The 16,992-nt window shown below is 40.6% G+C and overlaps 1 protein-coding gene across 1 annotated transcript in view; it reads right to left on the bottom strand.

Moving 5' to 3' along the window:
- ARMC2 (armadillo repeat containing 2) overlaps positions 1-16,992 on the bottom strand; it is a 94,598-nt gene that overhangs the window by 15,545 nt on the left and 62,061 nt on the right. Inside the window, exons 11-12 of the mRNA XM_054568884.1 lie at positions 15,340-15,439; positions 590-908 (exon numbers count right to left, since the gene is read on the bottom strand). Of these exons, the coding sequence (XP_054424859.1) occupies positions 590-908; positions 15,340-15,439 (419 nt within the window). The remainder of the gene's footprint in view (positions 1-589; positions 909-15,339; positions 15,440-16,992) is intronic.

The raw sequence follows: 16,992 nt of genomic DNA, 5'->3' as shown, positions 1-16,992 counted from the left end.
AAATAGGCCACACCTGGCCTTGGACTCTCAGCCTCCAGAACTCTGAGAAATAAATTTCTGTTTTTCAAGCCAACCAGTCTGTGGTATTTTGTTATGGCAGCTTAAGCTAATACAGGGGAACAGATAAGACCTGAATGACTGGGGACTGTGCTTACAGATAATGTAACAACCTGAAAAATAAAAAGATAAATACACTTTAATCATGTGGACTAACCATGGAAAAATTTGGGATTTTAAACTCTTTGTGGTTATACTGGCCAATTTTTTGTAATTTGATCACTATATTTAAAAAATATTGCGATGTAATTCACATACCATAAAATTCACCCTCTAAAGTGTAGTATATACAATTCAATCAGTTTTAGAAATAATATGTATTACCATTTTTATATTTTTTAAAAATCTGGATTACTTTTGAGGCAGTTCTGTACAGAAGAGGAATTTTCTTTCACAGCGCTGAGAAGTCTCATTAAAGTGAGCCGATCACACTAATAAATCCCTCAGCACACCCAAGACTCAGAGCTGTCTCGGGCTGCGGGGCACAGCTGCTGCCCGTGTCTACTGCAGCCTGGCGGGCCGAGGGTCTTACCCAACGTGGTGAGGAGCAGGCCCACCACGTGCGGATTGGCAGCCATGGCCGGCCCGATGCCCGGGTGAATGGCCAGGTTGGCGAGCACGCGGGTCAGCTTGATGAGCACGTCCTCCACCTGAGGCTGCAGCTTCTGTTCCTTGGGCTGCTCATCTCCTTCACCAGCTCGTCTCTTGGGGTGCAGATCCAGTTTGTAGAACGTACGGAATAAGGACAGCAGAGTTGGGATGCTCCCGTCCTCTTTGAAAAACTGTTCACGAGCCTGGTTATTTTTCGCTGTCAGGTTGCCAAGAATGAAAATGATACGAACAACTAAGTCCTGAAATAAATGAAAGGCAATGAGTTACAATTGCACAGCAGCTGGGACACATTGTTGGAAAGAGTACAGTATTTATTCATGATTTAATTAATAGTAAAATTGAACACGTCTGGCTTCAACTAACTTGTACAGGATTTGATTCCCAAGACTGGTGCAGATCGACAGGCAGTAGGGCATTTGGCAGGAGTGAAAGAAGACAAACTGGTTGATGCTATTAGAAGGTCTATTAACTTCAGATCCTTCATATGAAATTCTGGCTAGCATTTTTTTTTTCCTGGAGACCAACTAGTGGAGTGAAATATCATTATTAGGAATTATGTATTACTTAAATCTAAGTTTTGATGCTAACAGGTTTCTGGAGCATCTGAGTCTTTTCCTGAAAGATCACCTCCCACGTTTCTAAGCATCAGGCAATAAATAACAGCTAGATAGATTATATTAGCAGTAGGGTTTCTCAGCCTGGGCACCACTGACATTTGGGGTCTCGGTAATTCTTCGCTGGGGGCAGGGGCACCTTGTGTTTATCAGCATTCCTGGCCTCTTCGGCTAGATGCCAGTAGCACCTCCCCAGATGCCACAGACCAAGATGTTAAATGACCCCTTGGGTCCCCCCCGGCCCCCCGGTTGAGAACACTGCTTTATATATCTGTGCCTCACTTCAATGTCGTACTGTGCTTGTCTTTCTTGATCTGGGTAGTAGTTACGTGCATGACACCTTTATAACTATTTGCTACCTGGTACATATGTGTTTCATGACCTTTCCTTTATGTATGATATATTTCACAAAAATAAGTAAATGTTTCTAACTTCCCCAATGTGTGAACACTTTACAACTAAACCAGATACAGAAACAATTACACTCTTAATTCAACAACGGACAGATGAGTACAGTCGGCCTTACAAGGGGTCATGAAGGAAGTCCTGGGAGGGGGAGACTTGAAAGGAAAACTTACAACTGGCCACAACCGGCTTGGGTGCTAACACTTACTGTGGCAGGTGCTGTGCTGCTTTACAGAAAGGAACGGGCTGGAGAAGTGCCGGGCCACACAGCCTGTGAGGGTGGAGTCAGGATTTGAACCTAAGGCAGGACCCAGGCCTGGAGTCCTTCCTACGCCCATGCCCTACTTTCCGCATGTTTGTCATTTAATAACCTTCTCCTTGAACTTGTCTTCTCTCAGAACAGTTATGGAATTATCTCCTTTTAAAATGCAAATATGGCACGAGGAGGGATTCTAAAAAACCTTTGTTTATCAGATTAGTAATTACCAGCAGCCTTAGGAAGAAGGGACAAAAGGCAGAGGGCTGGGCTTGTTTTTATCAGGGAGCCAGGTTGCCGGGGACGGGGGTGGGGGGGGGGGGAGGCTTCGGGGCCGGGGCAGCACGGAGACTGCGTGTGTGGCAAAGAGACAAGGAGGATCTAGGACAAAGTATAAGACTTGGATTTGCCGGGCGACTCTGCCAATGCCAACTTGTTCCTGCTTGTTCTTGAAAAACAGTTTTCCCTGGCCCTGGCTGCAAAGCAATGAGGCTGCTGCTTGTGCAGCTGGAAACTATTTGCCAACATTAGGAAAGGTCGGAGGCTGGGAGTCTTAACACGATGGCGAGAACTGCTGCTGGCCCAGGAGAGAATTTGCTGGGAAGAGCCTCGGCTCAGTGTGCAACCCACCGCAGCAGCAGTCCAGTCAGGAGAACGCCACCGAGGGCCCCGGGGACAGGGGTGCTAGTCCTTAGGCAACTCTTGAATGTGAGGGCTTTAGAGGAATGCATTCTGAGGACAGAGGGAAGATATCGAATATGTAAAATGGAATGAATATTTATCGGAGATGCTAATATTATTAACATTATGAAGGTTTACTCCATTCTTGTCCTAACTGGCCTGGAAAGCTAAACTTTTAAAAACTGTACAGTCCTGTGTCAAAGTCTGGAGGAGATATATATATCCAGATTACCTTCTAATTGTCCCCTGAAGGACTCACGCATCTAGGCCACCTGGCATCCATCATCCAGACTGATAACCATCTGGCTGATAACCATCCTGGACCAATCCTAGGGCTCAGAATGTAGGACTGATTAATCTCAAGGAAAGCACTTTTTCCTTGGAACACTTATTGGGGTTTGCCTTGCTGCGCTCCCAGTTTGCAAACCCTGCTTTGGTAAATCTTTATCATTCATTCCTAGCCAAAGCCTCCAGACTCTTTTTGTTCGACAACACACATTAAGCAAGTTTGAGAGAAGGTGCTCTGAAGAGCTTCTCATCTATTGGAGAGGACAGACTATCTGAGGAAGAAGCTAGGCACCAAAGGGGATTGTGACTCCCAGCTCAAGGGCCAGGCAGTCGGGGTTCGTGTTTGTCCCTTTGCTTAGCTCCTCTGTGCCTCCATTAACTCACTGGGAAAATGGGGAAAATAACGTATTTTGTGACTGATGCAAAACATGTAAAGCACAAATTGTAGTCAATAATGATTCAGGCATTGTTCTGAACCTTTTTCATGCACTATCAAAAAATTGTTAGTGGCATGAAACTATGTGGGATTGGCCCCGCGGTCTTAGAAGGATTTAGGTAAGAGGGCGCTCAGCGAGCAGTGTGTGTGTGTATGGGCGGGGGGCGGGGGGCAGCAAAGTTGTCACACATAGATTTGAGTTCAATTTTGAAAATATATGAACCGAACATATGTGGGGGTGGGAGGAGGGTTTGCAGGGGGAAAGAATACCCTGGGACAGTTCCTTTCCTGGTGCCTGGGGTCACCTTTTCTGTCCCTGATCACCAGAGGGCTCCCTAAAGAAGCTGAAGCCTTCAGGTCACAAATCTAAAACAAGCACATCCAATTTCATTATAACACTTGAATTTCACTTCACCGAAAACCAGCCGTTGCTCCGAGTAACGCGGACAGCGCGGCCCCTCCCTGGGCTCTGGAAGGAAAGCGCACCTCCAGCCCGGCCTCATCCAGCAGGGGAGCAGGCGGCTTTCCAACCGGCGCAGGGCTGTTTCTGAGAGTTAGGCTCCTCGAAGGAAAATTCCATTTTCTATTTGCTAAGCTGAAGAATAGGAGCTTTTTGCATAAACATTGATATAGGAATTCTGATTAAAGACATTCTAAATAAGCTCTACCCTGAAAGCTGTAATAATACTAGTCATAGTAGCAACTAACACATGGTGGCTTGTGATGTGCCAAGCACTGATATATAAATTAACTGATTTACTAAAAGTGATTAACTTGTAGTTCTTCAGACTGAGCAAAGCTGTCCCCAGTCTCTGCAGTCGGACAGCAACTCCCCTTATGCACTTGACAGTAGTTAAGTCGAACATTTTTGAACTTCACGCTGTCCCCTGGATTGGGCTCTTCTCCCATTTCCACAAAAGCACATTAAATGAGACAGGAAAGACATTACATGTGACTTCAAATGACTTCTTAAAGAATTTAATAAATAGTTGTACTCTATTCATGAAACCATTACCATAACTAATCAATATACCTCCTAAAATGTCTCTATCATCTTCTGAAGAATGCTAGACTATTTTTAATTCCCATGTATATACATATACATGAAAATATATATCCCCATATATATTAAATTACAGTTAGCGTTCCATATTATATTAGTTTCAGGTGCACAGTGCAGAGTTTAACATTTATATAACTTAGAAAGTTCTCCTTTGTTTGTTTTTTCCTGGTAGTCTAACTCAGCAAGCGTCTATGGCCCTATTCCACCTCCACCTTTCATTGTCGATGTGTCAGGAGTATTTAAATCCCGGCTGTAGGTAAAAGCAGGTTTCCTTAGAGATGATTATTCTTCAGAAAACAAATGACCTCCACCCACTGTCACATGTGGTCTAATCTAGAAAAATTAAGTGCTGCTTTCCTTTGAAAAATTTTCTCGCCACCCCCCCACCCCCCCCACTCCCGCCCAATGTCTAAGATTCTTTGATTTTAACATCTCTGTGGGTCCTAACATGACCTAGATAAACACATCTGATGTGGGGAGAAAAAACCCGAGGCTTGAAGGCAGAAGAGTTAACACTGCCGGAAAACCTCTCTCCCTGCTTTCGGAGGGAAACGGGAGGGGGTGGTTCCTGGCAGCAGGGATGCCAACTGCGGGACGGCACGCGAGATCCACGGATGGGGACGGCAGATTGCATCATCTGCGGCAACAGACTTCCAGCAACTGCTATCTATGCTCACTGTTTCTGTCCTCTCTCTCAGGTTTGGCTAAGGTTTTCTTCCCCTCTCCCCCTTCTCAAATATATTCCCCAAGAATCAAGGGAGCACAGAGTAGGCCAAAATAGGAGCCGTCTTAAGGAGGTTGGCAGAAGTGGTGTTTCCTTACTCCCAAGCCAGTGCTTGTCTTGACTCATCTGGAATCCTGACGGCGGAGGCCGAGCAGGAGGGCGCTGCACGACCCCTCAGCTCCCCTCCACCGGCCTCTGCTCCGTGCAGAGCTGCACTGGGACAGTATTATGGAGAGGCTGATTGTTGCTCTACAGCCACAATTCATATGTAAAATATGAATTGTAATATGTAAATATGTAAAATATGTAAAATGGAATGAATATTTCCATTCATTTATCTAAATCATTTATCCAAATCATTTATCTAAATCATTTCCATATCATTTATCTAAAATCCTCTTAAGATTTGAAAAGTTGGACAAAAGCCAAAATCACTGATTTGCAGAGACCACTGATTCCACAGCAGAAAACTCTTTTGATATGCAATTCTTCTTTTGAGGTACAGATTCTCTCCTTCGTTCTTAGACAAAATCTGAGAACAACATATAAATCAACACTGTACTTTTATAGCACTTCTACCAAATTTAGCACAAGGTTGCATATTCCTACCACAGCTAGGAAGCAGCAAAATGAAGATGAATCAGGAGAGAGAATTTTTTTTAAAAAAGGCAGTCTAGCTCTGACAAGTGTAGCTCAGTTGGTTGGGTGTCATTCCACAGAAGGAAAGGTCACCAGTCCCGTTTCCGGTCAGGGCATGTGCCTACATGCCTCGGTTGCAGGCCCAGTCCCTCCCCCACCCTCTCCCCATGCGGGGTGAGTGCAGGAGGCAACCAATTGATGTTTCCTCATCGATATTTCTCTCCCTCTCTTCCCCCCTCCCTTCCCTTCTCTCTAAGAATAAATAAAACCTTAAGAAAAAAAAGAAGGGAGTCTAGTATAACCAGTTCATATTGACTTTCTAATTTTGCTTTAAATGGAATCAGCCTAGCAACAGCTATGGCCAATCAGAGCCCAAACAGGTACACCTATTCTAAGAAGCCTGACCTCAACTGTGAGTTCCAGTTATAGCCTGTGGGATGTTCTCTTTAATTTCACATATGTTGTGCCCTATTGAGTAAGCATATCACTCAATCTGAATGAGCTCCTCATGACTGTAAATAAAATTACTTTAACTAGGAAAAAACAAGAAGCAGGGCATTGCGAGCAAAATTGTCTAGGGGAGTCCAGCCCATGGCCCTCGGGCCACATGTGGCTCAAGATGGCTATGGATGCAGCCCACCACAAAATTGTAAATTTACTTAAAACATTATGAGGTTTTGTTTTTGTTGTTGTTGTTTTGTGATTATGTGTCACAGTATTTTTAACGTGAAGCCCAAGACAAATCTACTTCTTCCTGTGTGGCCCAGAGACACCCAAGGTTGCGCACCCCTGGTCCAGCAGCAATGGTAGGAGTTGTTAAATGTTACTGCTCTCCACATGACAGGTTGGCCGAAAGTCAATGAAAGAGATTTCCCCTACTCAGGGATCTGGAAACTGAGGCTTCAAGAGGCTCACTGACCCCGTCAGCCCATCTTCTCATTCCCAATGACCCTCACCTTCCCAATCTGCCAGACTCAGCCCTTGGGACATCTTTGATTCCTCCCTGTCTTACTCCCCTCAACAACCAGTCGCCAAGTTCCCTCCACGCTATCATCTCAAAGTCTCCCCCAACTCCCTCCTTCCCATGTTCCCTCTGGTTAACCTGTCTGGAGACTCCTGTCAGAGGCCCTTGACAGGCTCCTCCCTGTGTGATCAACATTAACACCACTTCTTGAAGCACAGTTCTCACATCATCCCCTTGCTCAAAACATCCACTGCCTATTAAATGTGAAAGCCAGTATCTAATGCGCCATCTGGCCCCATACGACCACTTCTGCATTACCTCATACTACTCCCCGCCCACAGCCAGTCGCAGAGAACACACTCCTGCCTGACTCCTACACCCTTCCTATTGTACCTTAAAATAACTGATGTGCAAAATGTTGACCATGGGGAAGAAGCCACCTCATGCCACCCCAGAAAATACACTATGTTCAGCAGACTTTACTTAGTAGAGAACTACCTCTAAGTAAAGGAAAACAGTTTAGAAAGATTTTCAAGAATGGGTTGAAATTGAAGGGGTTGTAGAGATGTGCTTAAAGTTGCCTAAATACTCCAAAACCTTCTTGCAACCAAGAAATTAAATTAATCAACATGCCCTGTATAAAACTTGGTTAAAAACTTCTTATGCAATCTGGATTTGAGAGCTGAATCAGGATTTGCAATTTGCAAAGTTTACCAACTTCCCATCCTCAATCAAAACCCCAATATAAATTGACCTTATAGGGGGCCAGATGACCAGATAACTTTGACCAGTCTGGCAGACAGACTGCACTACTGTAAAAATGCTAATTAACCGTAGGGTACAGAAAATGGGTCAACAGTGTGATGAATGCTGAACCATATACAAGCATCTGAGACACAGGGGACTCAAAATGCAGAATCTAGTAGAAAATTATTTAAAAACCAGAGGAGATTACGCTTGATGCCTCCATCCCTCTGTCCATTCCATTGGCAATTATTCACTGAGCATCCACTATATGCTTCTGAACATGGTTATCACTCAAAGCACCAAGGCAATGCTAGAATTTCACTGTGTTCCATTCTTTAAGTCAGCAGACATAAATCAGGCATTTGGGTTCTGCGCTGAGTAGGGGAAGAGCCAGTTCCACAAGGGCAAAGCAGCAGGAGCTGGAAAGAAGGAACAAGCTGAGGGCTTATTGCGCTGCCCGCCCACCCGGTCAGGGGTGCAGACCAAGGCCAGCACTGAAAAAAAGGAGGAGGCTCAGCCAAATGCTTTCGGCACCCACTGGGAATGTGCCTGCAGAGGGGCTGGGAAGGGAGCCACAGAGCACACTCCTGCCAGGCAGGAGGCAGAGGGCGAACCAGGAGCCAAGACACCATATAAAGGCGCCAGGGTTAGGGGTGGAGGGGCCTCCCGAACCAATCCTCACTGGCCCCAAAGAGGATGGAGGGGGAGAGAGGTCATGTTATTTCTGGACGGTCGCACGCCTGTGCTTGCATTCGAGGTGCACAACTCAAAAAATGGCAGATATTTGTGTGCTTTGAGCCCACACTGTCCAGACATTCCATGTCTCATTTTCAACACCACGGATGCCTAAACACTCTGCATCAGATGGTGTTCACATGGTCGGAGATAGCCACTTAAGAGGAAGTCTGAATGGAATGAGAGAGGCATGACTTTCAAAGCAGCACAAGCAAGGACATGTCCAGTGATTCCCAGACAAGGTTTGTGAAGGCTCTGATTATGTCCTGTGTCTGGAAGTTATTTTCAACTCTCCTCTCTCCAAACTGACCATTCCTAATAGTGGAGATGGTCAGACAATGCATACAAGTGATGAGAATATAGATAAAGGTTATTATTTGGGGGGACAATGACCTTTGCAAAATATTGCCAGCCTTAAAAGTCATACTGGAGGCTTTTTACCAGATATCCTGCCCAGTAGGTATTTACAAAAGAAATGGGAAAAATCCTTTTATGTTCTTTCAAAACACAAACCCAAACGTATTTTGCTGAGATGCTAAATGCAGCAATGCTGACGTCAGAGGCACCTCCTAAGGCAGGCTCGGCTTTGCAAGGCTGCTATCCACCCTGCTCATTCCTTCGTTACTACGCCCATCTGTTTCACATTTGGTTTGTAACAAATGCACTTTCCATCACAAAACATACAATATGTGCATATTTCTTAAATGAAATGTGTCATCGAATTGAATTTTGGTCAGCATTTTTAATAGATATTTTACTTAATGCTAAAGTTTAGTTTTCAAACTGCATTAAACCAACTGAAATGTGTTTCTGTCTCACTTTTTGTGGGTACGGAAACTGGAGTTATTAGCTGTGCTGTGGATCTTGGACAAACGAACCTCATAGACATGAGCCAAAGACGTTTCCCTCGTTCTCCCTGAGGAAGCCCTTTGTTAGAGCTGGGAGGAGTGGATTCCTTTTCTCTGAGATGGTTGATGGACCAGAAACCACCAGCTCATCCCACGACCGACCTATACAGACAGGCCCACGTTAGTGTGCCAAGAAGGGTGGTATAAACCTGACCATGGTTCATTTTACATAAACTAATGTCCCTCAAATTTATTAGTTGCACACTTTCAAAGTCCGGACTTTCTTGAAACAGGTTATCTGCAGGAATATTTTGTGATTATTTTAAAATAAAAGTTGGTGGTTGTTTAACAAATGAATAAACTTGTGGCTGGTCTGGCCAAGTTGAGGTTAATGAGTTCTCCCTTCGGCAGGCAGTTCTGAGGGTCCCGGGGGGAGGCCCTGTGCTTACCACTCCCGAGTGGCCCCCTCTGACCCGCACCTGAAGTCTCATCATTGTGATGGGTAGCAATCCATTATCAATGTTATCGGTGGGTTTGGCCCCAGGACCACTTCTTTTGACACAAGTCCAGTGGACAAAATTTATGGAAGAGTCTAGGGCACCATCTCATTTTCTCTAACTAAGAAAGCACTCCTCAGCTGCTGCCGGGGCAAAAGGAAAAGGCGTGTGGTTGTCACTCCTTACTGGGGAAACTTACACCAGCCCTTGGCATAGCGTACTTGGTTCCTACTTTGTGAGATTCGCTTTCAGCCACATGCCTGTAGAGAAAGACGACCTTGTGTGGCTGATTTGATTAATTACTTTAAAATCTATTGAGGTTTTGTGGAAAACCCTCTGCTGTTAATATTGGGGAAAAAATGTTTTAAGGGGCCACCTCAATTTATACCATAGGTTCCCAAACCTAGCGTTCATTTGAAACCCTTGAGGAGCCTCTTAAAAAATAGGTTTTTGGTCCCCATCCCAGACCTGAATCAGAATCTTCTGGGGAGGGGCCTGAGAACCTGTATTCTCAAAGCTGCCCAGGTGATTGCGATGATGAGTCACTGATTTAAATCAAGAAAGAATTAGAAATCTCGTTACCTTAATAGCTACTTTTAAAAAAGAATATCACTTTATAAGAATACTTTAAGTCAATGTTCCTTGTAAATAATTCTCTCAACACAGATGTGTAGAAAATAAGTGCAAGTCTCATAGAGGCAGATTTCTAAAAGATCCATTCTTATATGCTGAAGTAAGACTTTACCTTGACAAAAGATAAATATACATAATGTCAAAAAATGAGAAAAATTTTTATGTGCTTACTTGGTTCCAAGCAAGGTATCTACACTGGTAGACTGTGGAAACAGCTTGCCGCAGCTTCCTGCAAAGCTCCTCACTCAGTGTGTGTAAGATATTTCATTTATTACTAGAGAGGGTCTTTCTTTTTCTTTCTTTCTCTCTCTCTCTCTCTCTCTCTCTTTCAGAGTTTTGTTTCTGTTCTTTGAAAATATAGTTGGCCATAAACATGATTTAATTGAAAAGTAAGTCTCAGAAAAATGAAATCTCTGCTGGCTCCAAACTTGCCCTTCAGGCTGTTCCAACAGAGGCAACACTAATTTCTCAGAACAAAGATAAGGTGTGAAGACTTTCTGACTGTTTAATCGCTTGGTGGTGGCTGTGTATGTTAAGAGAATACAAAGATTCTAAAGTCTGTGTCTACAACCCATGGTTAGTGTTGCAGAAACATTTCCTGAAGCTGGAACAAAAATAGTTATGGGAAGTGATCATTCTATTTAAAAAGTTACTGGAGAGCTGATATATGTTTCAAAGGTCAGTTCCAAGCCTGGGCTGTTCAAGTAAATCTCAGGTGTAACAAAGTTTTTAGCCACCACAGATTAATACACTCATATCAGAGCATGGTGTAGAATTTCTGGAAATTACTTTTCTTTCTAGGGAAGGGAGAAAAACAAAGGGCCAAAGGGAATGAAGTGATTTTAATTCGATCGCTTCTGTTTTGCTGTTGTGGAAGGCAGCCCACCAATGGGAAAAATCTGGCAAAAAAATTCTTTTTTCCTCTTCCAAACTAGAAAGAAAGTAAATATTTATGGAAGAAGAACTAGAGTACTAGAAAAAATATTTTACAATACTTTACAGACTTCAAAACATTTCACATACTCAAAATTCATTCTTTAAACACTTGTCATGAGCCTACTATGTCAAGTATCATCTCAGGTTTATCAAGGTCGGGCTGTGTCCTTGAGGAACTTCAACTAGAGGATGAGGCAGCTACACAAGTGATAGCCATTTGCAGAATCACAAAAGAAATATGTATTTACAAAGACCTATGGGAGCTTTTGGTTAATGATTTTAGGAAGTAGTTGGAACACATAACAACTTCCTTGTAGTCCAAACAGTTTCCATGCTCTTCTAAAACAGTTTGGTTTGAGGAAAATATAAATTATGTATGTATTCCTCTTACTAAAAAAATCAAAGACGGTTCAAAAAGGTAACATTGCATTCTTTAATATAAGTAAAAGACAGTATAAAGTTAAAGTATAATTTTAGGAAAGTCAACAACATGATCCTCATACAAATATAAAATTAACATATTTTAAAAATTATTTCATTAATGAAGAATCCAATACAATGATAAAGTTGGTTCCAAGAACAGTAAAAGAACTGGGTGTTTATCAGCATTAAAAAGAACTGTTGGGATAAGATTACTAGATTAGATACAGACCTGGCTGATAGCCTACAGCGGTGATTTTCAACCAGTGATCTGCAGGAATTTTTAAAACGTGTAATATATCTGACTATTTAGTCAGGAGCACTGACCTCTTTTTCCTTAGACTGTCAAATTAAAAAATGACAACAGCCAATAGCTGTCCAGTGTGAATGAATCAAAATTATACCTATTTTTCTGTCAGACTGGCAAAAAAATATATTTGTGTGTGTGTGTGTGTGTGTGTCATAGAATTTTAGTAATTAGTTTATGTGTACCATGAGACATAAGAGGTTGAAAATTGATGGCCTACAGAGTAATAAAACCATAACTTTTGAGGTTACCTTGTCTACCAGAGAGAGATCTACAAATTAATGTGTAACTTCACAATGTCTGGGTTCTTTCTAATCAGGTAGTAAATAGCAAGTTTAAACACAGATGCATTCTCCTCAGAGTTAAGCCCTGCCCATTAAACAATGCCCCAGCTTGACTTTGTCAGGACATGCAGCCTCCCACACCACACCCTTCTTCTAAGTTTTGCATAATTTTTTTCTTTTCTTTTTTAAATTCTCACCTGAGGGCTTAAATCAATATATTTATTGATTTTTTTTTTCTTTTTTAGAGAGAGAGGAAGGCAGGGGCAGGGGAGAGAGAGACATTGATGTGAGAAGGAAACATGATCAGTTGCCTCCCAGATCAGTAGCCCGACTGGGGGTTGAACCCACAACCTTTTGGTGCATGGGACAATGCTCCAACCAACTGAGCCACCTGGTTAGGGCTAGAGGTCACAGATATACTGCTTGGATCCTTAGTTCTGGGTATACTAGCTAGGTGTCCTAGCTACATTAAAGTCTTTAAAATCATGCACTGATGAGGGAGGAATTGACTGGTCTTGAAAAACTTCACAGAGAAGAGCACATGAGAGGTACATCTTGAAACATAAACTGGCTTTTGAGGATGAGAAGTAACAAGAGAAATTTCATCAGAGTCTCTTAGGCCCTTCTCACTAAGGGCCTATTCATATTCAATTATATTTTAGACTTTTTAGGTGTTACTTTTAACAAGTTTGGCTATGATGTTTCCCTACTCACTGCAAGCAAATACATACTTGCCAAAGGCAGAGGTGAGGACCATTAGAAAGGGAAGAGAGAAGAAGACAAAAAGAAGACAAAAACATTGAGAGAACCCCATCAATAGACCCACGTTCCCAAAGTGGACACAGAGCCTCTAAAGCATCAAAAAGAGGCTAAATTATTTTTTAATATCTTTTATAATACATTTGTAGTATATTTGAATATAATTTTTACCACAATGATTAAAATAAGTTTGGTGATTAAGGGGATACAGTGTGTATTTTCTTGATGGTTCTGAATAAACAGTGTGTTACTATATATAGTTTGCAAGGTGCTCTTTTTTCTTTGGACCAAAATAATTCCAATAGAAACACAAAATTATAATATAGGTCAAAAGATAAAATATGGCTTTTAAACACCAATTTTGCTCTGCAGATAACTATTGGACTACGGGGAAAAAGTAGTTCAATGAGAAGTGTGGTAAAAATGTAGTCAATTAGATTTTAATTAACTTAGTCTCTGGAACCAGAAAAATCATACCTTTACCATACTGTCATCGCAAATATCTCCTCTTGGCAAGCTACCAGAAATTTTGTCTGTTTATTAAACATGGCTATCTGATTGTACCTATGCTACAATCAGAGGAACACACAGTATGTACTAGTGATGCCATAAGGCTCTTTGTCAGTACTCAACTGATAGGTTTTTTCCCTTTTTAAAAAATTATAGGTTATGACAACTTGAAAGCAAACTGTTAAAAACAAGTGTTTTCTTTCATCCACCTTTGAAAATTCTAGTGCAAAGCAAAGAGGTCTTCTCCAGTTACAGTCATCTAAGTCACGCATGATCAAAATGTCAAAGCAAAAAAGAATAATTATGGTAAAATAAAATTACAATGAAAATCCATGAAGTAAATCCATGAAAGAAAATTACGAAACAAATTCCACAACTAAACTGTTTTTGTATAATCTAAAATAATTCTCTTAATGCTATGGTAAACTATTGTTTCTACCATTTTAATTTTTTTCCTTAAAAAAGAAAACCAATATGTGTGCCTAAGCTTTTCATGGGGTCAGCTCACTTGTCCAAAGACTTAGTTTTGATAATATATTACACCAAAATCTAAATTAGTAAATGCTCAATAGACACATAAACAGCAGATTGTGAATACCTTAAGGTAAATGAATCAAAAGTCATTTTTGACATGGAAAATTCTTATACCTTGAAATCTGTCAAAGTATGTAATTTAGAGAAAATACAAAGTGCACAGAGGAAAGTCTTTGTAAGCCAAATATTCAAAATCAGAAACTTAGGTGCATATTTAAAAATCAGTGTTTAACAATTAAATAAAAACTTAATCCTTTAAGCAAGGTTTTATCTTTAAATTGTAGTAATGATATAAGAACATAGAATTTTCTCTGTCACCTATATAACCAAAAAGAGACCTGTAACCTTTTAATAAATAGCCCTTAATAATGCAAAATCTGACACATTTTGTCATTCTCAGCAGAAGTACTTGGCTGACTAAAAATAAGCTCAATGCTATTTGTGGCAAACAGGGATTATGTTTTGAGGTGGCTTTGATATGGTTAATATAATAATAACAAACATAAATATTCTTAGTATACATTTAACTTACTTATTAGCTGATGAAACTTACTGTGTGATTTTGAAAATTTACCACATCTGAAATGCATACATATTGTCTTTGACTATAAAATGTCTCCTCTAAAGAGTTGGTGTCACTTTAATCATTTATAAAGGTAAGTAAAATTAGACCACATTTAATGATTTAAAAACATAATAAAAATTCATATTTGTACTAAGTATCATAGTTTTATTAAGGGGAAGTCTTTGTGAATTCTTCCTTTTTTTAAAAAACAACTATACAGGTTTTTGCCCAATCCATTATAAACAAATAATTTCCTTTAAATACTTACCTAGAAATTTTATTTTCTAAATACAAGGTCAAAGAATTAGAGAATTTCAGTGCTAGAAGAATCTTTAGTGTATACCAAGTGCAGAGGTATCTCAAACTGCAATTTGCATCAGAAGTCCCTATAGTCTTTGTTGAAATGCGGGTGGCCAGGCCTGGCCCCGCCCATCTGACGGCGTAGGCTTGGAGCGGGGCCTGGGACTTACCAGGACACCCCCCACCCCGCCCCGTCCCCCGTCCCGCTGCTTGACCCCAATGTGCTTCTCACGAAGAGGTCTCCAGATCATGGGGAAGAACAACACTGTTGGAGTCTACCCACCCCCTCCCTAAATCAGGAAACTTCCCACCACATAGACGTTTTATTGAGGCCTTTTCTCCCTCAAACAACTCCTTCCCCAACTGCTGCAAGTAACTCTCTGCCTCCTGGGGCAGCCCATTACACATCTAATGGAAGCTTCGAATAGAAATATTTACATTTAAAACATAAAGTCATTCAACATGACTACATGAACACACCGATTCAGAGACACACTGAAAAATCAAATGCAAAATCAAACTGACCTGTTTCTTCTGGTATTTGTTTATCAGATTTAAAAACAAGGCATAACATCTGGAGTCGTTGGCCAAGGTGACACAGCAGTCATGGTAGGTAGTAAGTTTGCTGCAGAAATGCCAAATGGGAAGATAAAAATACACTTTGTTTTCCTATAAAATTCAAGTACACATTGTTTTACCTTAAATGCAGACCTTCAAAGCATTGCCCAGTGCATGAAAAGGAGTCTAGAAATATCCCACACACCAGTGCAGAGAAGTCTGAGGGAGGTTTGCTGTCTGCTGTAGACTCTGGGGGCATACGGTGGGGAAATAAAAAAGGTTCTTTGAAAAACAGAAACCTGAAGCCTGTAACACATGTATATGGTATAAATTTATATAATCAACAAAACCCACATGATTCAGAAAAAGGAAGCCAAGAAATTTACGCAAAATCTGGTTGGATACCAACCAGTGAATCCCTAAGACCCCATCAGCAGCAAATGTTCTAAGTGTATATTCTAGCCTGGCAGTTGTATATTAATATCTGTCAAAATAGACCTTAAGGCAAAAAGCCTTGAAAATAGCTTCAAAATTTCTATAGCAGGCAAGCATGAAAACAAATAAAACTAATAAGGTAAACATATCAAATTGGCAGATATTCATAAATTTCTCATTAATTGATAGATTAATAGGTAAAACATCACTAATATTTGAAAAATGTGACCATGTACCAGGCCATTAACAAGTCTCAGTAAATGTTCAGAGAACTGGTATCTCATAGATCACATTCTCTGGTCAATGAAATTAAGTTAGAAATCAATTTTTAAAAATACTTTACAAACATACTTTTGGAAATTTAAAAAACACAATTTGCAGGTCAAAGAAACATGAAAATAAAAAAGCACTTAGATATACTACAAATACTATAAGATACTACCAATCAAAATTTGTGGGATGTAGCTTTAGCTATTTATGGGAAAAATTATAGCCTTAAGAAAGTTGAAAAGACAGGAATTGAGTTTCTACCTACAACAGTTAGAAGAAAATATATCCAAGAACAGTAGGTGAAAGGGATTAATAAGGATAAGAACAGAAGGAAGAAAATAGAAAACAACATATAACAGGGTGGATCAATAAATCTATTGGTTCTGCAAAAACTGGTAAAAAAAAATATTGGCAACACTGATAAAGAAAAAAGAAAAACATCATAAATAATCAAAATTAGGAATGAAAATCAATACCAACAATGAAGAGGTAGAATAAATCATGGTTAAATGCATGGATTCTAGAGCCGACTAGCTGGCTAGAGCTGCAGCTCTGTGATTTGCTCGCTGTGTGACTGTGGAAGAACTAGCAAACCTCTCTGTGCCTCAGTTTCCTCATATGTAAAAATAAAGATAAAAACAATAGTCTGCATCTTTTAAAGTTGTTATAAGGAGTAAACGAGTCAGTATTTGGCAAGTGCTTAGACTATTGCCTGGCACATAATAGGCACTATAAAGTATTTATTAAATATATAAAATAAATAAAAGGAGACATAATTAGAGATCTAACAGAGGTTAAAAGGATAACAAGAGAATATCTGAGACAACTTTATATAGATTCATATAAAAATACAACTTTTTGAAACTGATACAAATAGAAATAGGAAATATGGTTAGATATTTAAACATTAGAGAA

The sequence above is a fragment of the Pteronotus mesoamericanus genome, unplaced genomic scaffold, assembly GCF_021234165.1.
Source record: "Pteronotus mesoamericanus isolate MK-2021 breed Mesoamerican mustached bat unplaced genomic scaffold, CSHL_Meso_final contig_20, whole genome shotgun sequence".
NCBI lineage: Eukaryota > Metazoa > Chordata > Mammalia > Chiroptera > Mormoopidae > Pteronotus > Pteronotus mesoamericanus.
This window is presented reverse-complemented; position numbering and strand designations above follow the sequence as displayed.